We start from the raw sequence: 27,153 nt of genomic DNA, 5'->3' as shown, positions 1-27,153 counted from the left end.
CGGTAGCTTTTCGCCGCGCAACCACCGAGGGCAAGGGTAAATTGACGAGCGTCCGAAGTTCAATTTTGTAAAGTAGCGTCACGTAAATATGTGTTCGAGTCTGTGTATGTTTCAGCAATTGATCTGGAATGATAAATAAATTGCTTTACTTACTCCTGTTTCCTTTCTGATTCTCTTTCATCTGGTTAATATGCCGACCTTAAGCAACTCTTAAACTTGTCCTCCGTCGACAACTAATGCCTACCTGTATCGTCGACCTAATCTACTATACATCAATTACTCCCCCGACGCTAAAGCACACGCAACTGATAAATAATCAAGCTGTAGATTCCTGGTCCTAACGAAGACCGTTCTGGTTGCAAAAGTGCGGAACTCTGAGCAGTCCTGTTGGGCGTCGCGGCTCAGGAGTCGGACCCAGAACTGCTCGTTATAGCGGAGACCACCCCACCACCCTACTCTCTCCATTCTCATAACCTGCTTCTGACTTCTTCAATCCCCTTTTTCTCAATAGTCCCACTGGAATAAGAGCGTCCGCTGCTGTTGACACGGCGTGTATGCTATCCTGCTCCTACCCGCTCTGCACAGCCTGCCTGACCTCTCTCTCTCTCAGCCATGCCATCCTCCCCCCGTCGCATTCCCTACCCAGGCTCAATTCGAATTAATGTCGAAGGTGCATTCATCGTCGACGAAGAGCCCTCTGCCGGCTCTTCTTCGAATGCTATTCCTCTTCCAGGCTCCGCTGCCATAATCAGTGGCGCCGGCAGCAAAACTCACAACCGAGACATCGTGCTGCCTTACCACACCGCCGATGTCTCCCACATCGCTGTCGACGTGAGTTCTCACTTGTCTCTCCTCTGTCGAAAGTACACTTTTTTCATCAATTGATCTCTTGCTAAACCAATTGCGTATTTAGATCGGAGGTTCTCTTGCTAAGCTGGTCTATTTCACCCGCGACGAGGACAGCGTTGGTGGCCGTATCAACTTTGCCATGTTCGAAACCGAGAATATCAGCGACCTTATAGGCTTCATGTCAAAGCTCATTTCAGCAAAACAGCAGTCTATATCAGGCTCATCGTCCGGCAGCTCATCTGTTAACGGTGATGTTGATCAGCATTCCTCGGCGAGTGAGAAGCAGCAAGTGTATATTATGGCTACAGGTGGAGGCGCGTATAAATTTTATGACCGCTTACGGCAAGAACTTGACGTCGAGATTTGGCAAGAGGATGAGATGGAATGTCTTATTGTTGGTATGCTCAGTGTGTGCTGTTTCTAATAGCATTATCAAACATAAACTAACAGTATCTGTTGTAGGACTCGATTTTTTTATTACAGAGATTCCTTTTGAAGTTTTTACATACAGTGAACAAAACCCAATGTCATTTGTGCGTGCAAGTAGTAACATATATCCGTATTTGGTATGTTGTAACAACTTTCAGGTTTTCTATATCATTCATTTGCTGACTGTGCGAATGTAGCTTGTGAACATAGGTTCAGGCGTCAGCATGATCATGGTTTCTGGACCCCGACAATTCAAGCGCATTGGTGGCTCATCTGTATGCACTCTATCTTGAAAAAGTATCAAATTGTCTAATGCTAATAGACCTCTAGCTCGGTGGTGGAACCCTTTGGGGTCTTTTATCACTTATAACAGGAGCAAAGTCGTTTGATGACATGCTTTTGATGGCCTCCAAAGGCGACAACTCAAATGTTGACATGCTAGTCGGTGATATCTATGGTACAGATTATGGCCGCATTGGTCTGAAGTCTTCAACTATTGCAAGCAGTTTTGGAAAAGTTTTCAAAAAGAGATTAGAGTCTGCTGATGACGTGGAAATTAGCGACGACACAGGAATAAGTATCGGAATCTCTAGAGAGTCGAATGAACACAAACCAGAAGTAGACAGAGAAGAGAAACATCTGCAACCGGCGCGGTTCAAAGCTGAAGATATCAGCAGAAGTCTGCTCTATGCCATCAGGTAAATTCTCACAATTCATTCTTGTAGGCTTGATCTGCAGCTAACTTGACATAGTAATAATATTGGACAAATTGCTTATTTACAAGCCCAGCGATACAATCTTGAGCATATTTATTTCGGCGGATCTTTTATTAGAGGGCATCCACAAACTATGAACACGCTCTCTTACGCCATCAAATTCTGGTCCAATGGCGAGAAAAAAGCTTTCTTTTTACGGCACGAAGGATATCTTGGCGCTGTTGGTGCTTTCTTAAAGTATGCTTTTATTTCCTTTTCTGCAAAATCAAAGTTCTAATATTTTGTTTAGACGACAACCAACCGGATGGGGCAGGCGAAACTCGATGGAAGACGTTAGGAGGGCGGCTGATGTATCAATATAACCTATAGAAGTGTATTTTAATTGTGCTACTACCTTTTCCACGTTCTTTTTTGTTAATTGTTCGCTGTATATACGGATCTTTATTCTTTGCTTGTAAAATGCCTCCGCATCGATACATATCATTCATTAATAACCAGCTTGAACTCCTCCATAAATATCCGAACACTATTTGCCTTTACTGCCTTGTCAACTGCTGACTTGATATTTACTGAAGCAGACGTGGAAATCTGTGAATAGATAATTAGAAAAAACCTGATCAACATGTAATACTCAGTTAACTTACCGTAGCATTATAAAACCTTCCCTTTGTAAACATTAAATTTATTTTATATTCTCGTTGCTTAGCATCCTTACCAGCAACCATAACTTGTTCGGCAACCTTGTCGATCTGGACATCATCAACAGCTAACAATGCACAAATAATCTCGTATACTTCGTTGTACCATCGCGCCTGATTTTCCTTGGCTACAATCTTTCCTTCTTTCAGTTCAGCCTCGCGTACTTTCACGGCCAGCTCTGCAGCTCCATCAAGTTGTTTCTTCAGTTCGGTAAGATCGATAAGTTCTTGAGTAAGCCTTTCGAGTCGTTGAGTTTTTTCGGGAAGCTGGACATTTTTAAGATTATCAATATCTCCATCGATTTCGAGCTCTTGAACTTTAAGACTAGCAAAAAGTTCGTTAGTTTCTTTGAGAGATAGAGTCTCATGAGGCTCCTTCGGTTTATCGTCGGTCTTCTCGAGCTCTTGGATCTCGTTCTTCATTTCTTCAAGCTCTCGCAATAGCTGCTCAGATTCAGCAACTTCAGTTTTCAAAGTCTCGTATCCTTTAAATAATTAGTCATTGAAAATGAAGAATGCTCTTGAAGACATAGTGCTCACTTTTGCAAACATCTTCAACTAATTTTGACATCTCATCAGAAGTATCTTGTAACTTCTTCTTTTTCTCCACCAGTACAGCCTTCAATTCTGCATTACGCTGAGTAACTTCATCAATTTCCTTCTGCCCAGTCCTCCACATCTTTAACTCTTTGCCCTCAAAATTCTCATCATCATTTTCCTCAAGAATGACTCGAAGAAAAGCTTCCTTTGTTTCCTGCTCAAGGTATGTAACTTTCAGCTTTGAAAAAAGCTCCCTGTAGTCCTTCAATTCAAACTCGATAGCAGCTGGATTAGACCTGTCAAACAAATCTGTGTTTGTAATAGTATTCGTATGTTGTGTGCTTGTATTACCAGGACTTCCGAGGGCGATCGATTGACGCCGCGAAGACCACTCTTTGAATTCGTGCTCTTGCTTCTGGAAATTGAAGCTCGCTGAGGCAAAAGACGACAGTACGGCTCGATTATCAGCAATGAAATCGGCAGAGATATCTGTTGCACTAGATACTGCAGTCGCCATTTTGAATAAAAGATGGAAAGGCGTTATTTCTACTGGGAGGAGACGTATTGGTTGTTGGGAGACGGCGCGTCGCGCTTGCATACCCCGTTTGTTTGTTTACATGTTAAAGGTTAGGGCTACACCATAGTATTCAGTGAGCAAGCCATCGCTGCCGTCGTTGTATTTATTAATATACAGTCATGAAATATACATTTGGAGAATTTTAATCACTCCCTTCATATCCAAAAATACCTTTCAAATCTGGTAAAATTGGCGCCGGTTCGTAAGGATCTGTATACTTTCCTGGCCCAAATCGCCCAGATGAAGTCCTGTCGTCAGCGGATGATCTGAACATCTTTCTAGTAGAATCTCTGGAAATACTTTTTCCCGAGTCAGCCTCATAACTATCCCTTCTGGGATGTTTGTCTGGTCTCTCGTGACGTCCGGAGTCCTCGTCGCTATCGAGTTCAAAAGAAGTTGTGTCGTCTCTCTTTTCACGATCATGAGATTCACGATGCGCTTTCTGTAAGGACTTGCTGGATATTTGCGGTCGTTCGCTGTCATAAATAGATCCTGGATTGTGCCTTCGTCGCTTGTCTTCTTCCCGTTCTTTGCTCTCGCCCTTAGAAATTTCTCTCCTATCTGCATCTTTAAATTGATGGTCGGATGCATAATCTTGATCCAAGTCTTGATCCCTGTGCTTCCGACGGTGATGGCGGTGTTCGTCTTTGCTCCTTTTTTGGCTTTTATAACCCTCCTTAAGATTATTATCGCGTTTAGATCCAGTATTCTGGTTAATGTTTACATCTGAGTCGCCATCCTTGAAATTCAAGTGGCGGTGGTGGCGATGATGTCTTCTATCATCTTTATTGTTGTCGATGTCATCGCTTTCTTTACTTGAACGATGATAATGGTGATGGTGGTGGCGACGACGACGATGACTGTGATCAAAATCATGATCTTCGCTCTGTGATTTTTTGTTATATCTCCTTGTAGATTCACTGTAGTCTTTGTGTTAGTTTCGTATATCAAAAAAATATCTATTCCTTGCCAAACTCACTCTTCGCTCACAGAAGTATGACGCATGAGATTTGATCGTAGCGTAGAATTGGTCTGGATTGATACCTCGCTGTGCTCTGCATCATATTTTAAGTCATCCTCTTCCCTTCGTTTGGTCTCACGGTCAATACTAATAGATCCATCGACAGAAACCGAACGCGATCTCGACCTCGACCTCAATCTCTCTCTTGAGCGCGATTCCTGCCGCGAAGTTGAGCTATTCCGTCTTAAAGTATCCGGATGATACTGTGACTCTGTCTCAACAGCTATTGGATTAGCTTTATTAAAATCTCGCAACCTAGCAACGGCATTGAGAGCCTCCTTCTGTAACAAGGCCTGGTTATGAGAGTTTGTGCTTTGTACAACTCTTGAGAGAAATGATGTGTTTGGTCTTATTCCATTCGTATTTCTCCTATACAGACATTGTTAACACTTTAAATGAGGCAAATAGTTTGTGTTGTCACTTACGCTGGCTTCTCCAAAAAAGCCCCGATTACTTCTGATCTTGACTTAGGTGTATCTTTTTGCTTTTGCGTCTGCTGCTGCTCCTCAAGTAGTAGCTTTACAAAATAGTCATATTCTGCATTCTCATCTCCATCGCCATCTTCTGGAGACTGGCGCTTTGTTCCGGAAAGTCCGTCAGCCATGACATATTAAAAATATACCTCCCCAGGTCGTGAATGAAGAGGTCAGTGTAATTACGTATATATTACGTAATCGTGTTTACTTAGTGCTTAGTAATGTTTTTTGGTCGTCATATCGCACAGCTTCTAAACAAGACAAGCAGAAACAAGAGCGGTGAATGTACAGAATAGTAAATGTTTACAAAAAAAACAGGAAACATCCGAATGAGATAGGGAGTTCTCGGTATCTTTTGCGTGCAGCAATAGTATCGCTCATTCTCATACGGGCAGTAGGCCACTCAAGTATTTACAGATCGATGAAAAAAAAGATCCATTATTAAAATATCCTATTAGTCAAAAAAGCGATAACATTTTGAGTAAAATAATGCAGCGCAAGCAACGAATATAATCAGAACATGCGGAAACAAAAACAAAAAAAACCAATATTCTGTCAAAATGCGTTCCAAAATTTTCAGTGGGCGTCCAATCCGATAGGTTTTTGAGTAAGCGAGTATACGAAGCTGTCGAATAATGCTATCCTTCAAACACTCAGTGAAAATTATCAAAATTAAATATAGAGAGGTTCCACAGTAATCGAGCTTTCAGATCAGTACGCTACCAGAAATTCATATATTGGGTATCTCAGAGTGATTAAATATTACTCATTATCTGTACAGTTCGTCAATATCAGCCACCTAGGGGGTATCTGTGGTTTTTCTAGAATCATTTCAGGACAAGTAAATACCAGCTTTGTAGTAAGCGGTTCCGAACTAATTATCGTCTGCGCCACACACATTTCGGCATTCTCTTGATATTCATAAGCATCCGACCACTCTTCATCGTCAGAGATTAAAATATCATCATCGGCGTGCAATTTGCTATTGTATGCAGAATGACCGTTGTCAGTATCCAGCGAAGACTGCGAGCGCCAACTCCTGACGGGCTCATCGTATACCACTAACTGCCACTAAATGTGAACAACAGAGATCAATAACGAAAATGAAAGTCACGTACCTGCTCATTCTTCCCCACATTTTTATAAATATTATCAGTTAAGCTTGCAACTATCTTCGAAGGCGTTGCAAGACTCAGCAGAATGGATGAACACGAAATTAGTTGCCATGAGGACTTGTAAGAAGCCAGCGCATTCGCTGCGAATCGGCCCGGTCGCCTGATCGTCCCAGTGATTGCTGTGCAAACATCAAAAGCCCATTCTAATGGAAAATCCTGCTGAAACATTAAAGTGATTCCAGGATAGCTGAGTTCTTGCCGAACAAAAATATATGTGATGATTGTCAAAGGTCTGGTGTCGACGGCAAACTCAGAAGTTGGCAAGGATCCGATGCGCCATACGGGTTCACGATAAAATACGATTTGCTACGAAAATTATTAGAACATGAAGCAGAATATCATAAAATGAATACTCACCATTTCATGCTCTCTCGACTTAGCTGTAGATAGCGTATCAGCATTGCGTTTCGCAGTGTATCTGTTCCAAAGTAGAATGACAAGTATTAAAACAAATCCTGTAAAAATCTCAATGCCTTGAGTAACTTCTGCTTGAGGTATCAAAAAAACCATTTGATAACCCATTCGTAGTTCACGAAAGTGTCGCACAAAATAATAGTCAAGAAGGCTATGCCACATCTCTGGGCCAAGACTGTAAACCAGCCAATGGTACACGGTAAGAAACAATAGCTTCCAAACCATAGAATAAACACTCAACAAAGAGGCAACGCAAGAAAATGGCTTCTCGAGATCAGAGGAGGATGCTACTAACGAGGTCCTCTTGAGAGCATGCGCAAGGACTGCGGCCGTTGATGTAATGGTAGCGGCTCCAGTGGAAGCTTTGAGAGTTGCAAAATCAAAAATCCCATTTTGGAAATGGTAAGAAAAATCGCATAGTTTTGAGTTGAAAATACTGGCAGAGTTTTGAGTTGAAAACCTGATATCTGCTTCAATGTCTCTACTGGAGGTAAAAACACTTTTAACAAGATGAGGTTGATAGAACTCGCCAGGAAGAGCTCTTTCGAGCTCACCAACAAAAAAGCATTCATCGATCGCTGTTGACACTTTCGCGTCAGTCGTGCTCGCAGTCTTCGGCCTTTCTCTCTGTCGATAAGGCTGAATATCGCCAATGCGATATAGGAGCTCGATAGCGACGACCGAAGCAGTCGGTGCCGCGATCGATGCGGCGGTGACATTGATTGGCGCCCGCTGCTTTCGCACGAGTTGGACATTCTCGCACTGCTCAACTTGATCGGGCTGTATCTGCAACGTATTGTCTTTTGAAGGTCTGGTCATTGGGGACTCAAAAGCGGCCACAGCCGCCTGAGTGGAAGTGATTAATGCCTCAGTGTCGGGAGGTGGGACTGTAGGGATCACTTTGCGCGATACGACTCTCTCGGACTGCCATTCTTGGACTTGAGAATGGAGAAAGTAGGCGCTGATTGATGGATTGAGAGTAATTGAAAGGAAACACAATGGTGGCATTCTGGTGGCAGGAGCAGTAACAGAGTCTTCGACGGGGGCAGCGACTGCATCGGCTCGAGGATGCGAAAGCGAGAGCGAAAGCGAGAAGAACGGGAAAATATCGCGCGGGCAAGTATACGCCTGTGTACACTGGTTGACTGGGAAATAACCAGATTGTTGTTGGGAAGGAGTCGCAGTGCGATGAGCGCTGTTGAAGTTGCTTAAAAACCACATGATGAATTGAAAATGAGGAATAGTTGTTTAAAGCAATCTAGGCGAAGACTTTTCGAGAGCAGGAAAATTCACAGATTGAGAGCGGTCTATGAATTAAAAAGATACCGGTGAGTATTTTGGTAATGAAGAGAGAAGAGGGCAGACAAAAGCGGTGTTGAGGTACCGATTTGAAGTCGGACTGAGTTGGATAAAGCCGAGGTCGAGAGTATGCGAACTATCTGCATGCTACATTTCCGCCTCAATCGGGATTGCAAAAGTTCTATCAGAAATATTTTATTTGGGAGATTATATCATTGACGAGCTACTACAAGCTCTGGCTTTTTTTCATGATTATCTGCACTACCGTAATGCAAATGAACCGAGGACGCGTCTAGCGTGTATGTCGTGCGCCTTATTTCTATATTCTCCTCGAGCAGGCAAGAGACGCCTTTATCTTCGGCACGGGTGATTACTTTAATGATTGGATTGCTAATATTAAACAGAAGCTTACTGAAAGAATATCTACAGCTATGCGATATTGCTACTAGCAATTAATGGGTTATGTGGGCCAGCGCGTACTGACGCTAGATGCAGCTCATTGATTTGATTTGATGAGCGCCACTTTGTTGTTCCCGATACCAACTAGAAAACAGAACTTTTCCGCTTAATACTCTGTACATCGCTACAACTCTACGACACCAGAACATCTGCTCAGTCGCGACTAATTGCCGCTCTAGGAGCCCGGAATTAATCACGTGCACGCTAAATACAACCCTAATCACAACCGCCTGTCAACCCGTACCCGACTTCGTCCCCTTTCCCTCTTCCTCACCCGTCACTACCCTCGCCCTCCAGACATCACCTAAACCACAAAGTAAACAATCTCATCGCGTCCAATCCTCGCAGTTATCGTCCGACCTGCTGCGATGCCTCCAGCCCGTCCGTCTAATTCATATAATAGTCAGAGCTTACAGGCAGCACACTCAATGTCCAACCAGGACCTTACGAACGCTTTCACCGCCACCGACCAGATCCCTCAGGACCTCGTCGCGGCCGCCGCGGCTGGTACGTGTATCCCATTGATTTGTCGCGTTGGCGTCCGTCTTGTCTGCTAGGGAAATTGTTTATGAGAAATGAAATTTTCCCCATCAATTCCAGTTGTACGCCAGCCGAGTGGTGGCGAAAAAACAACAAGGCGTGTGGTGACAAGTCGTTTGCTAATTCTCGTATGTAGCGGTACAACCGAATAACCGCAAGCGCAAAGCGCCTACAAAGCAAGAGCAACAGCTTGCTTTTCAGCAGCAGCAAGGCAGATTGCAGCAGCAGTCCCAGGTTCAGCACCAACAGATTCAGCACAGCCAACCTCATGGTTCTATTCCCCATCAGCAAGCAAATCAGCAGATGATTATTCACCAGGAGCAGCCACAGAATCCGATAATGGGACCCCCTCCTTCTCAGAAACGCAAGTCTCGTACAAAATGGACTGATAGTGAAACTAATGATTTATTGAGGGGCTGTAATATTGTATGATGCTGCTTCTGCTATCACGACTCTAGGTCCAGTTTTGATGCTAACTTATTGACACAGTACGGAGTTGGAAACTGGAAAAAGATCCTTCAGGATAGTCAGTAAGTATCACGCACGATGCGTTTTTGTCATGATTATGTTACTGACTGGCAATTTAAAGATTTGAATTCAATAATCGATCGGCCGTCGACCTCAAGGATAGGTATGTTTTAGAATTGTTATTAGTCACTTTGGCTCAGTAGCTGACTTTGTATTCAGATTTCGCACATACTTTCCCGATGAGTATCGGCGATTGTACCCAAATGCGACGACTCATGGCGGTAGGCGTCAGCGAGCTCCGCTACCGAATCATCTGCCCAAGGTGAACCGCAAGGAGCGACGCAGCTTCACCCCAGAAGAAGATCAACGTCTTCTGGCTGGATTCATTAAGGTGCGTACTGATTGGGTCGCTGCTTACTTTATTTGAAGTAGTTATTGATATACATATTTATAGCATGGTCCGTCTTGGTCTAAGATTCAAAAGGACGAGGAATTAAATCTTTATGAAAGACGGAGTACAGATTTGCGTGACCGTTTCCGCAACGCATTCCCTGACAAATATGCCGCAGCCGGCTTTAAGACTCGACCCAAAGCTATTGCTGCGGCTCGCAGTCAGACTCGTAGTGCGCCAGTTGAGTCTATCAATGATGGAGCACCGTTGGATATGGACTTGTTGGGCAATGCTGAATGGGGAAACGAAGTTGATCATAGCAGTACTTTGTTTTCAAGCGCCGATTTGGTTGATACGTCTGGTGCGGGTGACAATTCTAATGTTAATGTTTTTTATGACCCCTCTAGTCAGTTGGTTGGTCGTGATGACTCGAAGATTCCTATTGATCCCAAGGTCACTGAGGCTGCTTCTCGGCGCAAGTAGGAGATAGGCATTAGAGATTAAAATTTCAATATCGAGCAGAAGCTTTAATATTAGCAGAGGCTCTAAAAGTTATTGATTGACTTATCATGGTGTCGAATTTTTAGTTTTGTGTTCTCTGTGTGTTTGTCTTTGTGATATTATATCTTGTAGCGGGATATAAATCTGCCTGAACTGATGAGTCCAATGTATGAGAAGGGAAAGGTCCTGTCGTTTTTTGTTTAGCGAGTGCGATGGTAATTGCCAGAAGCTATGCCTAATTGTATCTTTATTTCGTTATGTTTTGTTTTTTGTTTTTGTTTTCGTTTTTTGTCAAATCATGTTATTGGCTTGTGTAAATTAGTTGGGGCATTTATATATATTTTAATGCTTGTGCTTTGTGTTTGTGAATGGATTTAAATCAAATTTCAACAAAGTTGTAGTGAAATAACACCCTTGTCTTGTATTATAATTTGATTCGTTTCTGCTGCAGTCAAAAAAGTTGATTCAAGCAAATTTGATTTTATTTGCATCTTTGTTTATACTTAAAGCGCTGAGGGCGGTGTATGTGTGTGTAGGTGCAACCAACACATGCAGAATTTCATGTTATCAAAGTTTAACCGTATCCGAAATCAAATTCGTGCAATTACTGTCGTCCGATGCAGGTACTTTTTATAAACTCTCAATAAAGCTATGATCTAGACTGCGATTCGCGCAACACTGAATAATGTCAAAACTTCCAGATCTCCTACGCGTTTTCGACGGAGCGTATCTTCCCCCGTCAGCGACCGCGTCAAATACTGATGGGGTTTCTCATTTACTCACTGTCACTGCGTCTGTGAGTACTAACCCTTCATGGCTTTTGCAGCATTTTGCGAGAGCCAGTATAGGAAGTTTCGAGACATTGGGTCGGGGTGATAAAAATGTTGAGACGCCGGCAGAAAAAGCTCCTGTGATGTATATCTCATTTCTGCAGGATCTTGAATTTTACAAAAGGAGTCTCAAGAAAGCGGTGAGTAAGCTCTCTATGATAGATCTAACATTCAGCCTTTTAATAAGAATGGTAATTAGGGAGTCGACATTGGTCTTCTAATTCATCAGAAACAATTTGTTTTCGTTGACGGATTTTCAAACCTGTTCGGTGAAATTTTGTCGAAGCGCGATTCACTAGCATCGTTATACTTACAGTCGAAAAAATCAGCACATTGGCCTGCACAAATTGAAAATCTAGTTTCCGAGCTAGGTACGAGTCATGGTGCTAAACCTTTGATAATTGTCGAGGGATTCGAAATATTGCACGCGCTTGGAGTACTTTCACCGGCTGATATTCTTCGGCTCGTCAGAGATTTACAAGAGGTAGAATCCTACATCAAAACTTATATTACTGACTCATCTAACGCTTTAATAGTTGTCTGGTATACTGGTCGTATGCGTCTCGAGCTCAGATGCCATTTTAAAAGGACCAACGACCCTAGCAACAGGCCAAGAAGAGCTGTTCGTCTCACTGATTCATCGCTCGCTAGCTGTATTTGCCATCAGACCGCTAGACTCTGGAATCGCAGAAGATGTAACCGGAACCATCAGGATAACCAGAGGAGGACAACCTGCTGAAGATGGGGGCAGTCATGTTATTGAAGAGGGGGAGTATCATTATTTTGTGGGAGATGGAAATCTATCTGGAGTTCGCGTATTTGAGAAGGGTCATCCTTGAACAAAAGCTGTATAGAATTCGTATTTTACTGTTTTTTGATTGTTTGGTTGTATTATAAGGCGTAATCTGATTTTTATTTTTGTTTGAATATTTAGAATAAAAAAACCAGTAACGTATACGACGGTACGCTGATAGTTGAATATATGTTTGACTGAATACGATTCTGGCAATGCGCGCCGCAATCAAACCTTGCGATGCGGTCAAGCCCAAAAACTTCCGAACTGTTAAAGATTAAAAAATCACCATTCACTTCCTCCAGAAAGATTCTGTTTTCTATCATAGACACAGCCGAGCAATAATTTTCCAACTCGTCGGAATAATCGATAGACTACATTTTGGCAATTGAGCAACAATGAGTTTCGTGCGTGCGTCAGCCAGTGCCTCAACCGAGGTGTCGCGCTTCCGAACTGGTGCTCAATTGATATCTTCTGCCCGAATTTCGCTGATTTACAAAGATTTCCCGGGGTTGAAATCAAAATGTACTAGTGATTTGTGGAGATACAATGCCGTTAGAGGATACGCTGATTCGAAAGTTCCGGCACGGTCTTCGGTTAGTGCTAGTGCTCTAGGTGTTGCGTCAAGTATGTTGGTATATTAACAAATGCCTCTTACAACCCGGTTGCTAATTCTAATTTTTCACAGATGATTACATTCCTCCGACAGGAGTCAACAAGCCGTCGCTGATAAAGTACCCGAAATTGTTTTTCCGAGAAAAATTGCGAAAGGCAGTTTGGTCAGGTAAGATGCTGGCGAGGTAAGAAAAAATTCGAAATACATTCGATTGAAATTCGCTAATGGAGAATAAAATTCATAGAATGGGAATGCTGCGTTTAAGATACAAAAGGAAGATGCATCTTAGGGAATGGAAAGAAGACGCAAAGTCGACATATATTGAATTAAACGAGGCGTTCGCAGAGTAAGTACCAACCTACTCCATTGCTAACTATTCTCTTTCGTTTCTAACAATTTACGTAGGCGTGATTTATTGACTGTTCAGAAATTAAGCTCAATGTTTGTTTCTGGTCATTTGGAGGACCGGATCAAAAATATGGATAAAAACTGGAAACTTAAATGGCAATTGGTAGAATTTGTCGAAGAGCCGAAATTGGTGGATTTATCGCCTCTCGATATGCAAAACGGAGAGCCAGTGATTTACATGCAACTTACGTATAAGCTCAATACGATCCAGGTGAGAATTTTGAAATTTTATTGTGCAAGCCTTTTTTACTGATGGTTGTGAGCAGAAACTGGAGATGGAATATACTAAGAATAAGAAAGTGCCCAAAAAAGTAGAAGAGAAGAAGGTTCTCGACTACATTGTGTTTACTCTTGATATGGATTCCGGAGAGATGCGAGCTGCAGGATCAGTATTTGAAAGTAAGAAAGGCCCTCATTTTGCGTAAACTTGTGTATGAAGAAGCTAATAGTTCTACGTCTAGCGCCAATTACCAAACCGGTACCAAGTATTACAACCTCCGTTGATTTAATTAGACAATCCATGAAAGTGAAAGGAGACATTTTTAGAAAAAAGCCTGGACCTGTGAAATTTGATTGAAAAAGGGACTTCGATTTTTTTTTTTTCTTGTATATAGCTTGATTTTACGTTTAAAATTATGCATTTATTTAGCATATGTGTCTCTGATTGTAGCATTCAAATCTGAAGAGCTGTCTGCAGGTGAAAAAAATTAATCTGTAATTTTTTCCATCTGTCCTAATGAGTGATATATCTGAGACCAGATAGAAACATGATCGAGATGGACGTTCCGATCCAGTTTTTGAGATAGATTTATTACAACTGATCTCATGATTGAGTCATCGTCGACGCCACGATTACGCGGCGTGAGGATTTTCTATATCAAGTTCAGCATCTGTAATCGACGTTGTTTTTTTATCAAGTGTCAGGACCGAATATTGATCTCTTCGAAGCAGCTCAGAGTTGCTACAACACTGCTAATAACATGTCAAGCTGCACTTAATCTACAGGTCTATACACTTCTCCAATAGTTTTTAGTAAGCACAAACATCCTATATCCAACCGCTAGACCCACAACTCGGGCGGCAATATTCACGAAGTTACCGGCTAGCCGCTGTACTAGCTCAACTGCCAGACGCGTTGGGCGAAAAAGGCTGGCTGGTTTGTTCTCTTGAGGCTGGCTCTACTTCCCAAATGCATGTCTATAAGTGGCTATTCGCACTGCCACATGTGGCTAGACACTACTACTTGAGCCGCATATTCTCCAAATTCATCGTATACAACCAGCCCCCTTCCACTTATTGAGCCGCAGACCCAAACTTCGATTGATGCATTCGACAGCTTCTACGGTGGCGGGACATGTTTCCTAGTTAGTGAATATAAATGTCACTCTGACGATGAGCGGCGGGGCGCTATGTGTTGCGGATCGCTAGATCAGACGACTGACTCATCCGCTTTGGGCTATATGCCCCGCCTTCTTCTGTTTTTGAGATGATCTGAGACCACGCTGGCGTGTAGCTTTGGGCACTTGGTACCCTGCATTTGTGCGTTGAATCCTGCTTGCTTCTGGGTTTGAATATGGTAGTTGGTACCGTATGCTAGACGAGAAGTCTGTCTAGTGTGTTAGACAAAAGATGATCCAAGATTTTATCCCGGGAATGGACCCTGCGTGGTCTCATATTAAGACCGCTTTCCTTCCTCGCCATTATTCCTCCAAGTTATATTATTTGTATTTTCTTCCGTATTATACAGTCTCGTGCTTGCGCTTTGACATTGCTTTCTTCTTCGACCAGCATCCCTAGTTCAAATATTAACAAAGAGCATATCTGTTTCAGTTTGCAGAATGCATTCTCTGTTCGTTACACCCTTTAGCACTTTGCTTTTGGTCCTTTTCATTTTTGTTCTGTCCGCTCTCGTCAACTCAGCCGGTACGTGTGCACCCTTCTCATTTAAAAGTTCATATTTACTAACATGATCTATAGCGCTTCCTGCCGTCACTGTCTTTGCTACCCTTGAAGCTCCTGCTACTTACACCACTGTGACCTCGTGGACTACCTACACTACTGAGACCGTAATTGGAACAGTTACGACTACTCAGATCGTGACTGATGAGGTTCTGATTGTTACTACTGAAGGTGTTGTGGAAGCTGAGACCACGGCTACAGCAGGTATGTATTACTTTTATTTTTTCAGTAAGAGTATCTGGATAATTCTGACTTGATTTTTTAGAAGCTACTACATCTACTATTTTGGACGTTGTAGGTGCGACAACTACCAATGTCGTAGTCGTGACTGTCGGCGATGGCGAGTCATCTACTTCATCTGCAGCTCTTCCTGAAGAGACCACATCTTCTACTACTGACAGCGTAGTCACCCCTGCGGCTTCTACTTTTGCGACTAGTATCTTGTCGACCAGCTCGTCTACTACTGATTTGGCGACGTCGTCTACTGATGCTGCTGCCGTGCCTACCACCTCGTCGACATCGACTGATGCTGCTGCCGTGCCTACCACCTCGTCGACATCGACTGATGCTGCTGCCGTGCCTACCACCTCGTCGACATCGACTGACGCTGCTGTACCTACGACATCGTCAACCTCGACTGATGTTGCTGCTGTACCTACGACATCGTCAACCTCGACTGATGTTGCTGCTGTACCTACGACCTCGTCAACCTCGACTGATGCTGCTGCCGTGCCTACCACCTCGTCAACCTCGACTGATGCTGCTGCCGTGCCTACCACCTCGTCAACATCGACTGATGCTGCTGCCGTGCCTACCACCTCGTCAACATCGACTGATGCTGCTGCCGTGCCTACGACATCGTCAACCTCGACTGATGGCTCTATCCCGACTAGCTCTGCCTCATCATCGAGCACGTCGTCATATTCTTTGTCTGATTCTGTTACTCCTTCGGCGTCAGTAACTACCTCGTCATCGACTACCTCATCTACCACAAGCGCACCAACCATTACCACGATCCCCAGCGCTTATCAGTCTTCGACCAGCGACGACTCAACAACCGAGTCAACTACTACTTATACCTCGACAATCACGACAACTATTACCTGGTGGTGGACAACTCTTACTGAGGATTTGACGGCTACATCGGCTAGTGTTATCGCGTCGGCTACACCTGTTGCCACGACTACTTCCTCTTCCTCTTCTTCAGCTATTACTTCCACATCGAGCTTGACTTCATCCACGTCAACTACATCATCGTCTTCCACCTCATCTTCTTCAACCTCCTCGTCCACTGCCGCGTCGACAATCATCCCCTACGCAATAACCTACAGTCCCTACAACGACGACGGATCCTGCAAGACCAGCGACCAAGTCGCAACCGACTTTGACTTAATTCAGTCCAAGGGAATTGATACTATCCGTGTGTACGGCACCGATTGTGACTCGATGACTACGATTGAACCGCAGCTTTCGGCCTATGGGTTCCATATCATTCAGGGATTCTGGTTCGATGGGACTAGCGTTGACGTTATCGATGATAGCGTGACAGACATGATCTCTTGGGGTTCGACGGATAGTAACTGGAATTTAGTCGATATGATCATCGTCGGCAATGAAGCCGTGCAAAACGGATACCTTACCGCTGATGAGCTATTGTCTAAGATCTCGTCGGTGCGCAGTTTGCTTCGTGATGCGGGATACACCGGTCCGATTACGACTGCCGAGTCACCGAGTACGTTTATTGACAATCCTAGTTTATGCCAATCGGATTCGCTTGATCTTGTCGGCATAAACTCACATGCTTATTTCGACGAATACGCCAGCGCCGAGACGGCAGGTACGTTTAACCAAGGACAAATCTCAGTCACGCAGGCCGCATGCAACAATAAAGAGGTATTTATTACCGAAACAGGGTATCCTAGCTCTGGTATAACTAATTATAATAATGTACCAACGCCTGAGAACCAACGGATTGCGATTGAGAAGATTTTAGAGGCGTCGAATGGTGATCTTGTGATTTTCACCGTCTATAATGATTTGTGGAAAGCTCTTGGCCCGTATGAGGTCGAGCAATCTTTTGGTAAGTTTCTACCTTCCTATTGATTTTATACTCTTATAGATATTACGAGCGAATGCTAATGAATTATGATATAGGAATAATTGACATTCTCGAGTAAACAACCGAAAAAAAAAAAGTCGTCGAGTGTACGTTTAAGTTTGTATATATATATATATAGATATATATGGAGATATATACCAGGGACTCAACATTATTGTCCGCGTGTGTCAGTAGGGTATTTTCAAGAATTTGAAGCCGGCGTTAATTCTAAGTGTTTGTAATTTTTTTTCTCTATTTTTGTGTGAAAAGAGAAGCCAAAGTGAGAACTTCTGAGTGTTCATATGTGAGAGCGTGGGAAAGAGATAGAGGGTGTATTGCATAAGCTCATCTGTATTTTTAAATTTGTACCAATAGTTCTTGTTTATACCAAAGAGAAATTGAAGATTTGTAATTATCATTATTATTTAAAATTACTACCATATTGAGTAAAAGAATGAGACTATAAATGTAGCCGGGTAAGTCAGACTAGTACTGAGAGTGTGGTTAAGATTTGAGTGTGCGACTGGACTACTCCGCGTTGGGTCATTTGATAATCCAGGACATTTCAGACACTGATTGATTTGAGCGCTGAAACTGGAGCTTCGAAGATCGAATTTTCTATCAATTTCAATAAAAGAGATAAGGTAGGCTAATATCTCCATTTTTTATATTCTTAAAGAGAAGATGAAGAGAGAAAGATATGGTTTCAATCACCGCGGCTTTGAATGAGTGTGTTGACAATCTGACGATGATTGTAATCTTATACTTGGAGATGTTTTCTACATGCTTCTGAATGCATGCACGTGTGTGGATGGTTTGGGGAGCTTATGCTGGATCAAAGAATTGTCTTCAGATTGCTGATGTGCGAATGAATAGGTTGGTTTAAACAGAGTATCTCTCGACAATGCTGATCAAGGTCAAGGTACGTTCTCTTGTTTATAATTCGCATCAAAGTGAAATAAGCTGGACTTTGTAACTAATGTATTTCCATCTACTAGACTCTCACTGGTAAAGAGGTAATAACTCGTCTCCCAACATTGAGGCTGTTTATGAATATGATTATTAACTCTTTACTTATAATAAAGATCGAGTTGGATATCGAGCCTACGGACTTGGTAAATACCTCAACGTTTTATTTTTCCAGTTGTAAAGAATATCAAAATTAACTGGTTTTTTTTCAATGTTAGGTATCAAGAATTAAGGAGCGCGTGGAGGAAAAAGAAGGTATTCCGCCATCCCAGCAGCGATTAATCTTCGGCGGCAAACAAATGTATGCTTTGTTAATTTTTCTCTTTTGTCTTTTTTTGAATACTAATAATGAAACTGGTAAAAGGGCCGATGATAAACCTGCCAATTTCTATAATCTTGAAGGAGGTGCGACGTTGCATTTGGTGCTTGCTTTGCGCGGAGGTCGAGGCTGTGAATTTTAATTCTACTATGAATTCGAATATTTATGCAATAGCTTTGAACTAGATATAGGATGTTGAGAAGTGTTGTTTGATGAAAGGAGTGTATATACAATTTTATTAGTTTTTATTTACAGACATGTCAAGGAGCCTAGCGTGCATACACACACGACACCTTCATATATACAAACATATACATATATATATATATATATAGGGAGAAGATCAAGTTTAGCAATCAGATGCAAAAACTTTGTAGCGCGCTCTGCAACTTCACCTTCATTTCGTCCCACTCTTCATCGCAATCACTCAGCGCAGTGATAGCTCCGCCGGCTCCAATCCTCCATTCCCTCTCATTATCGTCGGTATTATTCAACAGGCTATAAGCGGATCTTATGACGACGCTCCAGTCTCCGTAGCCTAACACGCTCCAGTAGCCACTGACACCGGAATACACGCCACGACGCCTATGAGATTCAAGTTGTTGCAATAATTCGACGCTGCGGCGTTTAGGTGCGCCAGTCATTGATCCGGGCGGAAGACATCCGCGAAGGACGTCGATTCCCGAAACATTATCAAGATATTGCGTGCCACGAATAACTGATACAAGTTGATAGACGGTTTTATAAACCTCGACGCCCATCAATTTTGTTACAGTGACTGATTGACAGAATTGTGCGAGATCATGACGAATCAGGTCGACAATCATCAGGTTTTCTGCGCGCTCTTTTGGTGTGTTGAGACGCGCGGTCGCTGATTCTATTGTTGTGTGTCGGTCATTTTTCACCGTTCCTTTTATTGGTCGCAACTCACAAGTTTGTCGATTATCGTCCCACGATAAGAATCGTTCGGGTGACATTCCAATAAGAGTATTCGTACTCGTGTGGTAAAAGCAAGAGTATGGGGCCGGATTCAGACGTCGCATATGCTTATAAAACGCCCAATCGGAAAGCATAGTGGTCCCGGGCGAGACTGTTTCTTTGATTGACGTCTGATCAGTCACGCAAAGCTCGTACGAGTCGCCGCTGGCAAGATATTCTTGAGCTTGCTCGATTTTGGCGCGGTAATGTTCACCATCGGGTTGAGTTATCGACGTAAAATTTTTTTTCGCCTTCACTCGATGGTCGTGGTTGAACTCGGCTTGCTCTGACAGAGGGTTGACTAGCAAAGATATCTGCGACTCACATTTCAGCATCCATTCTGCGTCGTCATCAAAGGAATTTTCAGACTCAATTGTATGCAGAAATACGAGCTTATGCTCGAGATCAATAGCAAGTGTACGCTCATAGAGTGTTAAATTGATATCAGGCACACTTGCTTTTGACTCTTTGTCAATGCCAATTCCTAGATTATCAACGACACCGGCTTCGTATGACACGTAACCCACTAAACCACCGTAAAAGGATGGATAGGAAGGGGAATCCTTGGCGCTGATATGCTTGATGTAATCTGAAGTAGATTTACGATTTGAGTCATCTGTTGCTATGTAATCAATTTCGAAATCCATTGTCTGTGCAAGAATATCCCAGACATCCTTTATCCCGTTGACTTTAAATGTTTTTGTGCATTTATTCTTGCCAGTTATCTCGGTCATGAAATCATCGGGAAGACAATAAGTAAAATTGCGAGTGTGCTCAGATGCAGAGCCGATATATGTCCATTTCCCTGGCGCGGCAGCCGAGTCGAGTAATGTGAGTGGGCCAACGGAAGTAAAAAGACGTTGACATAAATTTGGGACAAAGTCCAACATGTCTAGTGTGTCTGGTAACTGAATTGTTCTCTGATGCAACGAGCGCTTTTTTTCTTGCATCTTGTCGGTGATTGAAGTAGAGCGCCTGTCGTTCAGCATATGATGGCTATGACTTTGGGAGGACAGATACGCTTGCAGCGCGTGCGAAGAATCAGCCAACCCATCATGCAATTTCTCTGTTATAAATTGACGTCTACCGAGAATATGCGACTCTGCAATCGAAAAAATATTCTCAAAGATCTCCGAACCATACTGCGAGCATATCGATTCGGGATGATACTGCACCGCCCAAAACGGCCGGACGCGGTGCCGCGCCGCCATTAAAATCTTATTGTTGTTCTCGTCGCGATCGCGCGTCCACGCCAGTGGAATAATGTCATTAGCGAGTTGAGGATTAAAGGCAACGTAGAGAGAGTGGTAGCGCACACACTCGATGTCTTTGTCAGCAAGACCGGTGTACATGTCTGATTTGCCGGCGTCGGTGAGGTCGAGGATCGAAATCAGGCCGTGGCGAGGCTTGGGAAGACGAAGCACACGATGGCCGCTGCTGAGAAGCATCCACTGGAAGCCTAGACAGACGCCAATGACCAGAGGGGGTGGAATTCCGAGAGAGGCATGGGACTGCTCGATCGTGGCCCAGACGCGAGGGATGCCGCCCATGTCTGCGTCCTGATGCTCCGGAGTACCCGGGCCGGGGCCGATGATGATAGCATCGAAGTAGGCTAGGAAGGCAGGGAGGATAGATTGAGGTAGACAAGAAGGAAGCAGAGCTTCACTAGAGATGACGGTAATACGCGGATAGAAGGAGAGGCTTTGCAGGAGAGCGACGAGGTTGAAGGTGAAGGAGTCATAGGAGTCAATGATGAGGATGTCGTAGCGAGCCATGCAGGTAGAAGAGACCAGAGTCTAAGAAAGTTATCTGGAGAAGAGTACGAGACCAAGTCTGAGAAAATCAGCATGTCATGGAAATGAGACGATCATTGCGGAAGGTCATATAGAGACCATCAAAAGAGTCGAGTGTATTGCATTCAAAATAACTGCCAACTATTTTTTTTCAGGGGTAAGTGCTTTCACGAAGCTTGAGGTTTACTGTGTATGATAGGATTAAAAGCATGCTAGCCGCAAGACAATCAAGAGCATTCAACGAATATATATTAAAAGATGAAATTATAAGACAGGGTTATAAAGACAAGATTATCAAAGGGATAAAAAGAGCAAGGAATTAGAGCAGGGCAGAGTAAGCAGAGTGTGAATGAGTGAGTAAGCAAAGCACGTGCACAGCACTGCAATCTAATGACAGTCGGACGGCGTGTAAAAGGATAGAGAGTTAAGAATTAAGAATTAAGGATAAAGAATATATAAAAAAGGTAAAAAAGGTAAAAAATAACATCGCCGGAGTAAAGTTAAAGCAGAGTAAATTTGAGTTGAAGCCCCCAATCTTGTTGGAGCAGATTGTTTGCATTTATTAAGGCCAGAGCCCTGAATGTGGCTCAAATTGGCTTTCGCTAGCCCAATTGAAAGAAAAGAAGCTATAGAGCAGAGGAGAGAAGATAGTAGTGACTTAGCGTCGTGATGCTGTTGTATATAGTGAGTATAGTATGTATTAGTATGGAATAATGTATATTATTTGCGGTGATAGCAAGATAAGAAAAGATAAGCCAAGCACGAGGAGCTACGGAGACGAGAAAGAAGGAATAATAATAAACACCCTTATATATAGATAATATTAGATAAAAATATAGCTGAATCTTAATCTTTTAAGTAGAAAATCTAATCATTCTCAATAAATTTTACTGTTTTAAGCTCTAGTACATAGTTCTGGCTAACCCTTAAGATTCTGCGCTAGAAGACTTTAACAGCCAAGTTACGTTCTAAAGTCATACATAGCTGTTACTGCAACTATTAATACTACTGTCGTTGCTGCTGCTATTGCTGCTACTGCTGCTACTGCTGCTACTGCTGCTATTACTGCTGCAACTACTACCACGGCTACCACCACTTAACACTACTAGAATAGGAACAATAACAGCAGCCGGTGGCAAACAAGACCCGGCTATTTCGGGTGTGTGATTTGCAGATACGAGTGGTCGGTCACCTCGGCGCATGCTCAGATGTACACCCATACTCTGATATTCTCACATTTCTTGCTTTGTCTTCATTCAAATGATGATATATAGAAGCGTAGTGTCGAATAATTTTCGTATTTGCAGCAATTGGGCATCAGTCATCTTGCTGCTATTGAGATAGTCTTTTTGTATGCTGACTTCAGTTTGCCAACGGCTTCGGTTCCAGCTTTCCTGCAGGGCGGTCTGAAGCTTGAATGGCACAGTCCTCGACTAAACTCTACTATACTCTATTTTTCTCTATTCATCAGACTGTATCGTTATTTGCAGCCTAGTCAACAATAATGGTAGACAATACTTTTTAAGATTATAAGATTATCTATAAGATTATCTGTAAAGATATAAGTTTATCTGGCTCGTCGATCATCCGCTGCCAACCATAAGTCAAGACATACGACACTTGACAACGATATACGTCTGTCCATACCATTCACCTTTTCTTTTCAGACAATAATTTGTATTATATATCTATTTGTATATTCTCATCCATCCGCTTACCATGTTAATTTTTACTTGTCGCTGCCAATCCTATCTGCGCAAATATCGCTGCTCCGGGTGACGTCACGGGTAACACAGCGTACGGCACGAGGCTGCTACCTTTCCCACCTTGAAAAGCTACCATCAACAAAAGTACCCTCGGTCGGCTTCGCTCTGTTTGGGGATCACTTATTCTCTATTTCATATCTCTCTGCCGCATTTTTTCCTCCTCATCGTCTTCTCTATCTGAGCCTGGTCTTGCTGTCAATCTACTCCTTCTTCTCCTTTTGCACTCGCCGTTCTGCGTCTGCCTCTACCGCAGCAGGCTGTACTCGTGGCGGCTCCTCGCTTCGCTGGGCCCAAGCCCTAATCCTCAGGCTGCACATTCAAACTATATCTGCTCAGTCTGCTCATCCCGCCCGCATCACCGCCTCGGATCTCCTTACTACCTTACTCTGCTCTTCTTCTTCCGCTTGCTCTTCCTTCTCTTTCCTCCTCTTTCCTCCTCTCTGCGCCCTCTCTGCGCCCTTTTTTCTCCTCTTTCCTTGTCGGCTCCTCCTTCTCCTCTTCACCTCCTTTCTCCTCTTCTCCCGCCTGGAGCGGCACGCTTCCCTCTACAGTCTGCAGTCTACCGTCCACGGTCTATTAGTCTGCGGTCTACAGTCTACGGTCTGCGGTCAAACGGTCTACGGTCTCTCCGTCGGTCTTGTTGTCCCCGTCCATCTCTTGTTTTACCGCTTCTCACTCATCTCGCTCGCGCTCGCGCTTGCGCTCGCCCCTGCCCCTGCCTTGTTTTGATTCGCTGCTTGGCTCTGCTCTCTCCTTTCTCCGACTCGCGATTTTCGGCATTTTTTTTTTTTTTTTTGCTGTCGTTCCTCGTCGTGCCCTTTTTTTCTCTTCTCCTGCCCAGTAAGTCTCTCCGCTCTCGCTCCTCTTGGCCTGTCGGCGCTCGTCGTTTCTTTGCCTGGCCGGTACGCGTCGAATCAAACTTTCCTCGTCAGAGTTTGTCTTGTTTACCTTTGCTAACCCGGCCCGCCTCATCCATTCAGAAACCTTGTATCTACCCTCATCTTCATCTTGTCTTGTAACCGTCGTCATCCATGATGTCGGCCCCGCAACTTGCCACCCCCAAGCAGGACCCTGCTCCTGCCGGGGTTGTCAACGTCAACCCTTCACCTGTCGCCAGCCGCGCCCCGTCGGCCGGCGCCGGCCCTTCGCAGGGCCTCGCCGCCACCTACACAGGCTACGTCTCAACCACGCACGACGCGCTCATCCTTTTCCAGGCCTGCATGCAGGGTCTCTTACACTACGTCTCGCGTCGGCCGCATGACCGCGAGCGCGCAGAACTCATCCGCTCCGGTAACATCTTCATCTTCAACGAGGGCACCTCCGGCATCAAGCGCTGGACCGACGGCATTGCCTGGTCTCCCTCGCGCATCCTCGGAAACTTCCTCGTCTATCGTCAGCTCGAAAAGCCCTTTGCGCCGGGTGAAAAGAAACGCGCCGCAAAACGCAACCGCCGCAAGAAACGAGCCGATCCATACCAGAACCCTGGCGCGAACGGTGACGGCTCCGCCAACTTTGCGCTCGACGACCAGCAAGACGCGTCGGCGAGCGAGTCGCCGCGGCCGGCCAAGATCTCTATGCCGAGCGCAGTGCCGTCGGCGGTGTCGGCGGGCTACGACCCCGAGGCCGAGCGCGCGCTCGTCGGCTCTCTCGTCGACTCGTACGGCTTCAAAGACGGCGGACTGATCAAGAAGACGATGAGCGTGCTCATCAACGGCAGTCCTCATCATTTGGTGTCGTACTACAAGCCTGACGATGTCATGCAGGGCAATTTCTCGACGCCGAGCACAAACCCGCTCCTGCGCGACTTACCTATCTCGCCCGAGCTCACACAGCGGCAGAACTTTCGGATACCTCCCGATGGCTCGAACGGACTCGAGCGCACTGTCATGCCGGGATCAGGTCAAGTCAACATGTACGACCCCTATTACCGGGGTGCGATTGTTCCCGGCGACGCCTCAGGGGCTTCCGGACCGCCAGACGACGGCTCGCATGGCGGCGAAGGCCTTTATCGCGTGCCTGCAGCGCAACCAGCCGTGCATAGCGGAAATGTGATATACCCAAGTTACCGTCCGTACCCTGGCGTCGTACACTATTCCAACATGGCGGCCAATTACCCGTCGAACGCGGGTCCTGGCGGTTTTGGCGCCCAGCAGCAGGAGTACGCGCACTACTACCCGCAGCAGCTACCACCGCAGCAAGCGAGCGCACAGTACGCGAACCAGTGGCAGCAATACCCACAGCAAGGCGTGCCGCAGCCGCAGCCTATGCACCCGCAGGCATCGCAGCAGGGCCAACCGGGTGTATTGCAGCAGCAGCAGCAGCAGCCGCAGCAGCAACAACAGCGACCGCCAACAGAGTACGCGCCGCCGCCTCCTCATCAGGGACAAGTTCAGCAGCCGGCGCAGCCGCCTGTCGGACAGCAGGCGCCTCCCCCACCTCCGCAGCAGGTGCCACAACCACAGGCCCAAGGCGTGTATCGTTAGTGATGAGTATGAAAGTGATGTGAGTATGAAAGTGAATAGAAGGCGAGTGCTACGATAGGTTGCTTGTTAGTCAGTGTGTCTATGAGTGTGTAGTTTTTTTTTTTTTTACTTTCCGTATTTTTGAATCAGTCTTATCTTTATTTTCCTTTCTCTATTGTGGTATGCTTTATGATAAAAGCCTGCTGCATATGTGTATTGATAGTATTTTCTTTTTGTGTATGTCTGAATTTTATATAATTATATAAATATATGATGAGGTAATATTTTTATGATGTAACTATGATTTAGAATTAGATGCTTTGATTAAAATGATTAAAACTGATAAAAAAATTTTAATTATTTGAGAGAGAATTAGATGTGAGGAGAGAAAAGAATAATTCATAGAATTTTTATTTGTATTTTATATTAAAACATTGCTATATATTCTTTATGAAGTGTATTATGATATTAATAATTCAAGTGATTTGAATAGCTGGTATATAACAATGAAATGTGAAAATCACGAGCTATGGCGTCATTCACTCTCAATCTTTTCGCTCGCTGCCTTGCTCGTCATCTTGCTCTTACAACGTATCCTTTCTTCTCAGTTCTCTTTTAGTATTTTGTAGTGTATTCACGATGCATATTTACTACCATGATAATGCTGAAGTATGTTATTTATTGTTTACACTGGCTTTTTATATTTATTATTCTTATTGATTATATGCTGAAGAATACTAACTTGCTGAACTACAGGGCGACCAGCGAGCTGATCATTACTCCGGCACCGATCTAAGTGATGCGGACGTTGCAAAGTTAGGCGTATCAGCATTTTTCTTTGATGGACCGACGGCAATTTCGGATATTGATAAATTAGCAATCGAACGTAATTACAAGAATAAAGACGAGATTTGTATTTCGCCTGCCACGTTCGGTGCTGACGTCTATGAGGAAAAAGTCAAGATTTTTTATAAAGAGCATTTACATGAAGACGAAGAGATTCGATATATCGTCGACGGCGAAGGATTCTTCGATGTTCGCGATTTACAAGATCGGTGGGTTCGATTGAAGTTGGTAAAAGGAGACTTAATCATTCTGCCGGCGGGTATTTACCATCGGTTTACTACCACATCAACAAACTATGTCAAGGCTATGAGATTATTTAAAGATGAACCGAAATGGACACCATTGGCTAGACCTTGTGATGACAATGAGTATAGGATGCAGTATTTGCAGTCTGTCGCTGCTAATTAGTAGTATTTTTCCCACTACTTTTCTTCACGAAGTTTATATGAGATTGGCGATGGTTTAAGTGAGGAGGGTTAATGGAGTTTTGTCGTTTTTTTATCCTGATTGTTGTGAGATATTCTGTTTTAACACTGAGATTTGCTGTATTAGTTGAAAGTGAATTGTGATTCTTCATGACAGAATCACAAGAATTTGATATAATAAATGTTAAATTTCGTGCTCATCTTGCGCTATCGCTATATATACTAAAAGAACAAGAAATAAAATGCAAAAATAAAGACTTACGAATTACATTCTAATTAACATAATAAATCCAATAAATCCAATCAAACTAGTTAATCTAATTAGTATTTTAAATGCT

General features: G+C 43.9%; 12 protein-coding genes across 12 annotated transcripts; 8 read left to right on the top strand and 4 right to left on the bottom strand.

Moving 5' to 3' along the window:
• The first annotated feature begins 440 nt into the window (after positions 1–440).
• On the top strand, positions 441–2,505 carry V2V93DRAFT_368490 (type II pantothenate kinase). The gene is made up of 7 exons (XM_066909802.1): positions 441–831; positions 914–1,247; positions 1,312–1,415; positions 1,476–1,553; positions 1,609–1,976; positions 2,031–2,231; positions 2,284–2,505. The coding sequence occupies exons 1-7, from the start codon at positions 613–615 to the stop codon at positions 2,354–2,356; spliced, it is 1,377 nt and encodes a 458-aa protein (XP_066765999.1). The 5' UTR covers positions 441–612; the 3' UTR covers positions 2,357–2,505.
• V2V93DRAFT_368485 (uncharacterized protein) lies at positions 2,379–3,794 on the bottom strand. The gene is made up of 3 exons (XM_066909801.1): positions 3,233–3,794; positions 2,639–3,177; positions 2,379–2,582 (listed from the first exon to the last, which is right to left on the bottom strand). The coding sequence occupies exons 1-3, from the start codon at positions 3,747–3,749 to the stop codon at positions 2,475–2,477; spliced, it is 1,164 nt and encodes a 387-aa protein (XP_066765998.1). The 5' UTR covers positions 3,750–3,794; the 3' UTR covers positions 2,379–2,474.
• An 84-nt stretch (positions 3,795–3,878) lies between these two features.
• V2V93DRAFT_368481 (uncharacterized protein) lies at positions 3,879–5,543 on the bottom strand. The gene is made up of 3 exons (XM_066909800.1): positions 5,256–5,543; positions 4,789–5,199; positions 3,879–4,729 (listed from the first exon to the last, which is right to left on the bottom strand). The coding sequence occupies exons 1-3, from the start codon at positions 5,432–5,434 to the stop codon at positions 3,952–3,954; spliced, it is 1,368 nt and encodes a 455-aa protein (XP_066765997.1). The 5' UTR covers positions 5,435–5,543; the 3' UTR covers positions 3,879–3,951.
• Positions 5,544–6,068: 525 nt separating this feature from the next.
• V2V93DRAFT_358457 (uncharacterized protein) lies at positions 6,069–8,116 on the bottom strand (the record flags this gene model as incomplete). Its single annotated transcript, XM_066908061.1, has 3 exons — positions 6,069–6,377; positions 6,425–6,787; positions 6,839–8,116. The coding sequence occupies 3 exons, from the start codon at positions 8,114–8,116 to the stop codon at positions 6,069–6,071; spliced, it is 1,950 nt and encodes a 649-aa protein (XP_066765996.1).
• An 855-nt stretch (positions 8,117–8,971) lies between these two features.
• Positions 8,972–10,947, top strand: V2V93DRAFT_368469 (uncharacterized protein). The gene is made up of 6 exons (XM_066909799.1): positions 8,972–9,160; positions 9,330–9,619; positions 9,683–9,723; positions 9,783–9,824; positions 9,881–10,052; positions 10,116–10,947. The coding sequence occupies exons 1-6, from the start codon at positions 9,022–9,024 to the stop codon at positions 10,533–10,535; spliced, it is 1,104 nt and encodes a 367-aa protein (XP_066765995.1). The 5' UTR covers positions 8,972–9,021; the 3' UTR covers positions 10,536–10,947.
• V2V93DRAFT_368464 (uncharacterized protein) lies at positions 10,930–12,310 on the top strand. The gene is made up of 3 exons (XM_066909798.1): positions 10,930–11,523; positions 11,583–11,867; positions 11,920–12,310. Exons 1-3 carry the CDS (start codon positions 11,239–11,241, stop codon positions 12,220–12,222), a joined length of 873 nt encoding a protein of 290 aa, XP_066765994.1. The 5' UTR covers positions 10,930–11,238; the 3' UTR covers positions 12,223–12,310.
• Positions 12,311–12,445: 135 nt separating this feature from the next.
• Positions 12,446–13,992, top strand: V2V93DRAFT_404845 (MBA1-like protein-domain-containing protein). The gene is made up of 6 exons (XM_066912645.1): positions 12,446–12,803; positions 12,865–12,976; positions 13,037–13,138; positions 13,198–13,411; positions 13,467–13,599; positions 13,662–13,992. The coding sequence occupies exons 1-6, from the start codon at positions 12,575–12,577 to the stop codon at positions 13,775–13,777; spliced, it is 906 nt and encodes a 301-aa protein (XP_066765993.1). The 5' UTR covers positions 12,446–12,574; the 3' UTR covers positions 13,778–13,992.
• Positions 13,993–14,914: 922 nt separating this feature from the next.
• V2V93DRAFT_368457 (glycoside hydrolase superfamily) lies at positions 14,915–17,675 on the top strand. The gene is made up of 4 exons (XM_066909797.1): positions 14,915–15,123; positions 15,524–16,019; positions 16,053–17,239; positions 17,314–17,675. Exons 1-4 carry the CDS (start codon positions 15,039–15,041, stop codon positions 17,334–17,336), a joined length of 1,791 nt encoding a protein of 596 aa, XP_066765992.1. The 5' UTR covers positions 14,915–15,038; the 3' UTR covers positions 17,337–17,675.
• A 124-nt stretch (positions 17,676–17,799) lies between these two features.
• Positions 17,800–19,008, top strand: V2V93DRAFT_368451 (ubiquitin-related domain-containing protein). Its single transcript, XM_066909796.1, has 6 exons — positions 17,800–17,901; positions 18,134–18,179; positions 18,256–18,273; positions 18,343–18,372; positions 18,445–18,527; positions 18,591–19,008. Exons 2-6 carry the CDS (start codon positions 18,162–18,164, stop codon positions 18,685–18,687), a joined length of 246 nt encoding a protein of 81 aa, XP_066765991.1. The 5' UTR covers positions 17,800–17,901; positions 18,134–18,161; the 3' UTR covers positions 18,688–19,008.
• Positions 18,902–21,298, bottom strand: V2V93DRAFT_323525 (ADC synthase; the record flags this gene model as incomplete). The annotated part of the gene is made up of 1 exon (XM_066907439.1): positions 18,902–21,298. The coding sequence occupies one exon, from the start codon at positions 21,296–21,298 to the stop codon at positions 18,902–18,904; it is 2,397 nt and encodes a 798-aa protein (XP_066765990.1).
• Positions 21,299–23,804: 2,506 nt separating this feature from the next.
• On the top strand, positions 23,805–25,895 carry V2V93DRAFT_368446 (Gti1/Pac2 family-domain-containing protein). Its single transcript, XM_066909795.1, has 2 exons — positions 23,805–23,922; positions 24,063–25,895. The coding sequence occupies exon 2, from the start codon at positions 24,114–24,116 to the stop codon at positions 25,563–25,565; it is 1,452 nt and encodes a 483-aa protein (XP_066765989.1). The 5' UTR covers positions 23,805–23,922; positions 24,063–24,113; the 3' UTR covers positions 25,566–25,895.
• Positions 25,896–26,040: 145 nt separating this feature from the next.
• Positions 26,041–27,085, top strand: V2V93DRAFT_385867 (Acireductone dioxygenase ARD family). The gene is made up of 2 exons (XM_066912251.1): positions 26,041–26,213; positions 26,301–27,085. Exons 1-2 carry the CDS (start codon positions 26,184–26,186, stop codon positions 26,796–26,798), a joined length of 528 nt encoding a protein of 175 aa, XP_066765988.1. The 5' UTR covers positions 26,041–26,183; the 3' UTR covers positions 26,799–27,085.
• Positions 27,086–27,153: the final 68 nt, after the last annotated feature.

The sequence above is a fragment of the Kockiozyma suomiensis genome (assembly GCF_038497685.1).
Source record: "Kockiozyma suomiensis strain NRRL Y-17356 unplaced genomic scaffold V2V93scaffold_6, whole genome shotgun sequence".
In the NCBI taxonomy this organism is placed as follows: Eukaryota; Fungi; Ascomycota; class Lipomycetes; order Lipomycetales; family Lipomycetaceae; genus Kockiozyma; species Kockiozyma suomiensis.
This window is presented reverse-complemented; position numbering and strand designations above follow the sequence as displayed.

Bases quoted from the DNA above. Each gene is read 5' to 3' on its own strand.
- V2V93DRAFT_368490 (XM_066909802.1), top strand. From the start codon at position 613: ATGCCATCCTCCCCCCGTCGCATTCCCTACCCAGGCTCAATTCGAATT. The intron at 1,554-1,608 runs GTATGCACTCTA...ATAGACCTCTAG, and splicing joins AGCGCATTGGTGGCTCATCT to CTCGGTGGTGGAACCCTTTG. The intron at 1,977-2,030 runs GTAAATTCTCAC...AACTTGACATAG, and splicing joins AGTCTGCTCTATGCCATCAG to TAATAATATTGGACAAATTG.
- V2V93DRAFT_368485 (XM_066909801.1), bottom strand. From the start codon at position 3,749: ATGGCGACTGCAGTATCTAGTGCAACAGATATCTCTGCCGATTTCATT. The intron at 3,178-3,232 runs GTGAGCACTATG...AATTATTTAAAG, and splicing joins AGTTGAAGATGTTTGCAAAA to GATACGAGACTTTGAAAACT. The intron at 2,583-2,638 runs GTAAGTTAACTG...ATCTATTCACAG, and splicing joins GAAGGTTTTATAATGCTACG to ATTTCCACGTCTGCTTCAGT.
- V2V93DRAFT_368481 (XM_066909800.1), bottom strand. From the start codon at position 5,434: ATGGCTGACGGACTTTCCGGAACAAAGCGCCAGTCTCCAGAAGATGGC. The intron at 5,200-5,255 runs GTAAGTGACAAC...ATGTCTGTATAG, and splicing joins GCTTTTTTGGAGAAGCCAGC to GAGAAATACGAATGGAATAA. The intron at 4,730-4,788 runs GTGAGTTTGGCA...CAAAGACTACAG, and splicing joins CATACTTCTGTGAGCGAAGA to TGAATCTACAAGGAGATATA.
- V2V93DRAFT_368469 (XM_066909799.1), top strand. From the start codon at position 9,022: ATGCCTCCAGCCCGTCCGTCTAATTCATATAATAGTCAGAGCTTACAG. The intron at 9,620-9,682 runs GTATGATGCTGC...TTATTGACACAG, and splicing joins TATTGAGGGGCTGTAATATT to TACGGAGTTGGAAACTGGAA. The intron at 10,053-10,115 runs GTGCGTACTGAT...ACATATTTATAG, and splicing joins TTCTGGCTGGATTCATTAAG to CATGGTCCGTCTTGGTCTAA.
- V2V93DRAFT_368464 (XM_066909798.1), top strand. From the start codon at position 11,239: ATGTCAAAACTTCCAGATCTCCTACGCGTTTTCGACGGAGCGTATCTT. The intron at 11,524-11,582 runs GTGAGTAAGCTC...AATGGTAATTAG, and splicing joins AAAGGAGTCTCAAGAAAGCG to GGAGTCGACATTGGTCTTCT. The intron at 11,868-11,919 runs GTAGAATCCTAC...ACGCTTTAATAG, and splicing joins TCGTCAGAGATTTACAAGAG to TTGTCTGGTATACTGGTCGT.
- V2V93DRAFT_404845 (XM_066912645.1), top strand. From the start codon at position 12,575: ATGAGTTTCGTGCGTGCGTCAGCCAGTGCCTCAACCGAGGTGTCGCGC. The intron at 12,804-12,864 runs GTATGTTGGTAT...AATTTTTCACAG, and splicing joins TGCTCTAGGTGTTGCGTCAA to ATGATTACATTCCTCCGACA. The intron at 12,977-13,036 runs GTAAGAAAAAAT...TAAAATTCATAG, and splicing joins TCAGGTAAGATGCTGGCGAG to AATGGGAATGCTGCGTTTAA.
- V2V93DRAFT_368457 (XM_066909797.1), top strand. From the start codon at position 15,039: ATGCATTCTCTGTTCGTTACACCCTTTAGCACTTTGCTTTTGGTCCTT. The intron at 15,124-15,523 runs GTACGTGTGCAC...CTTCATCTGCAG, and splicing joins CGCTCTCGTCAACTCAGCCG to CTCTTCCTGAAGAGACCACA. The intron at 17,240-17,313 runs GTAAGTTTCTAC...ATTATGATATAG, and splicing joins TGAGGTCGAGCAATCTTTTG to GAATAATTGACATTCTCGAG.
- V2V93DRAFT_368451 (XM_066909796.1), top strand. The intron at 18,373-18,444 runs GTAAATACCTCA...TTTCAATGTTAG, and splicing joins ATATCGAGCCTACGGACTTG to GTATCAAGAATTAAGGAGCG. The intron at 18,528-18,590 runs GTATGCTTTGTT...AACTGGTAAAAG, and splicing joins ATCTTCGGCGGCAAACAAAT to GGCCGATGATAAACCTGCCA.
- V2V93DRAFT_368446 (XM_066909795.1), top strand. From the start codon at position 24,114: ATGATGTCGGCCCCGCAACTTGCCACCCCCAAGCAGGACCCTGCTCCT.
- V2V93DRAFT_385867 (XM_066912251.1), top strand. From the start codon at position 26,184: ATGCATATTTACTACCATGATAATGCTGAA. The intron at 26,214-26,300 runs GTATGTTATTTA...GCTGAACTACAG, and splicing joins ACTACCATGATAATGCTGAA to GGCGACCAGCGAGCTGATCA.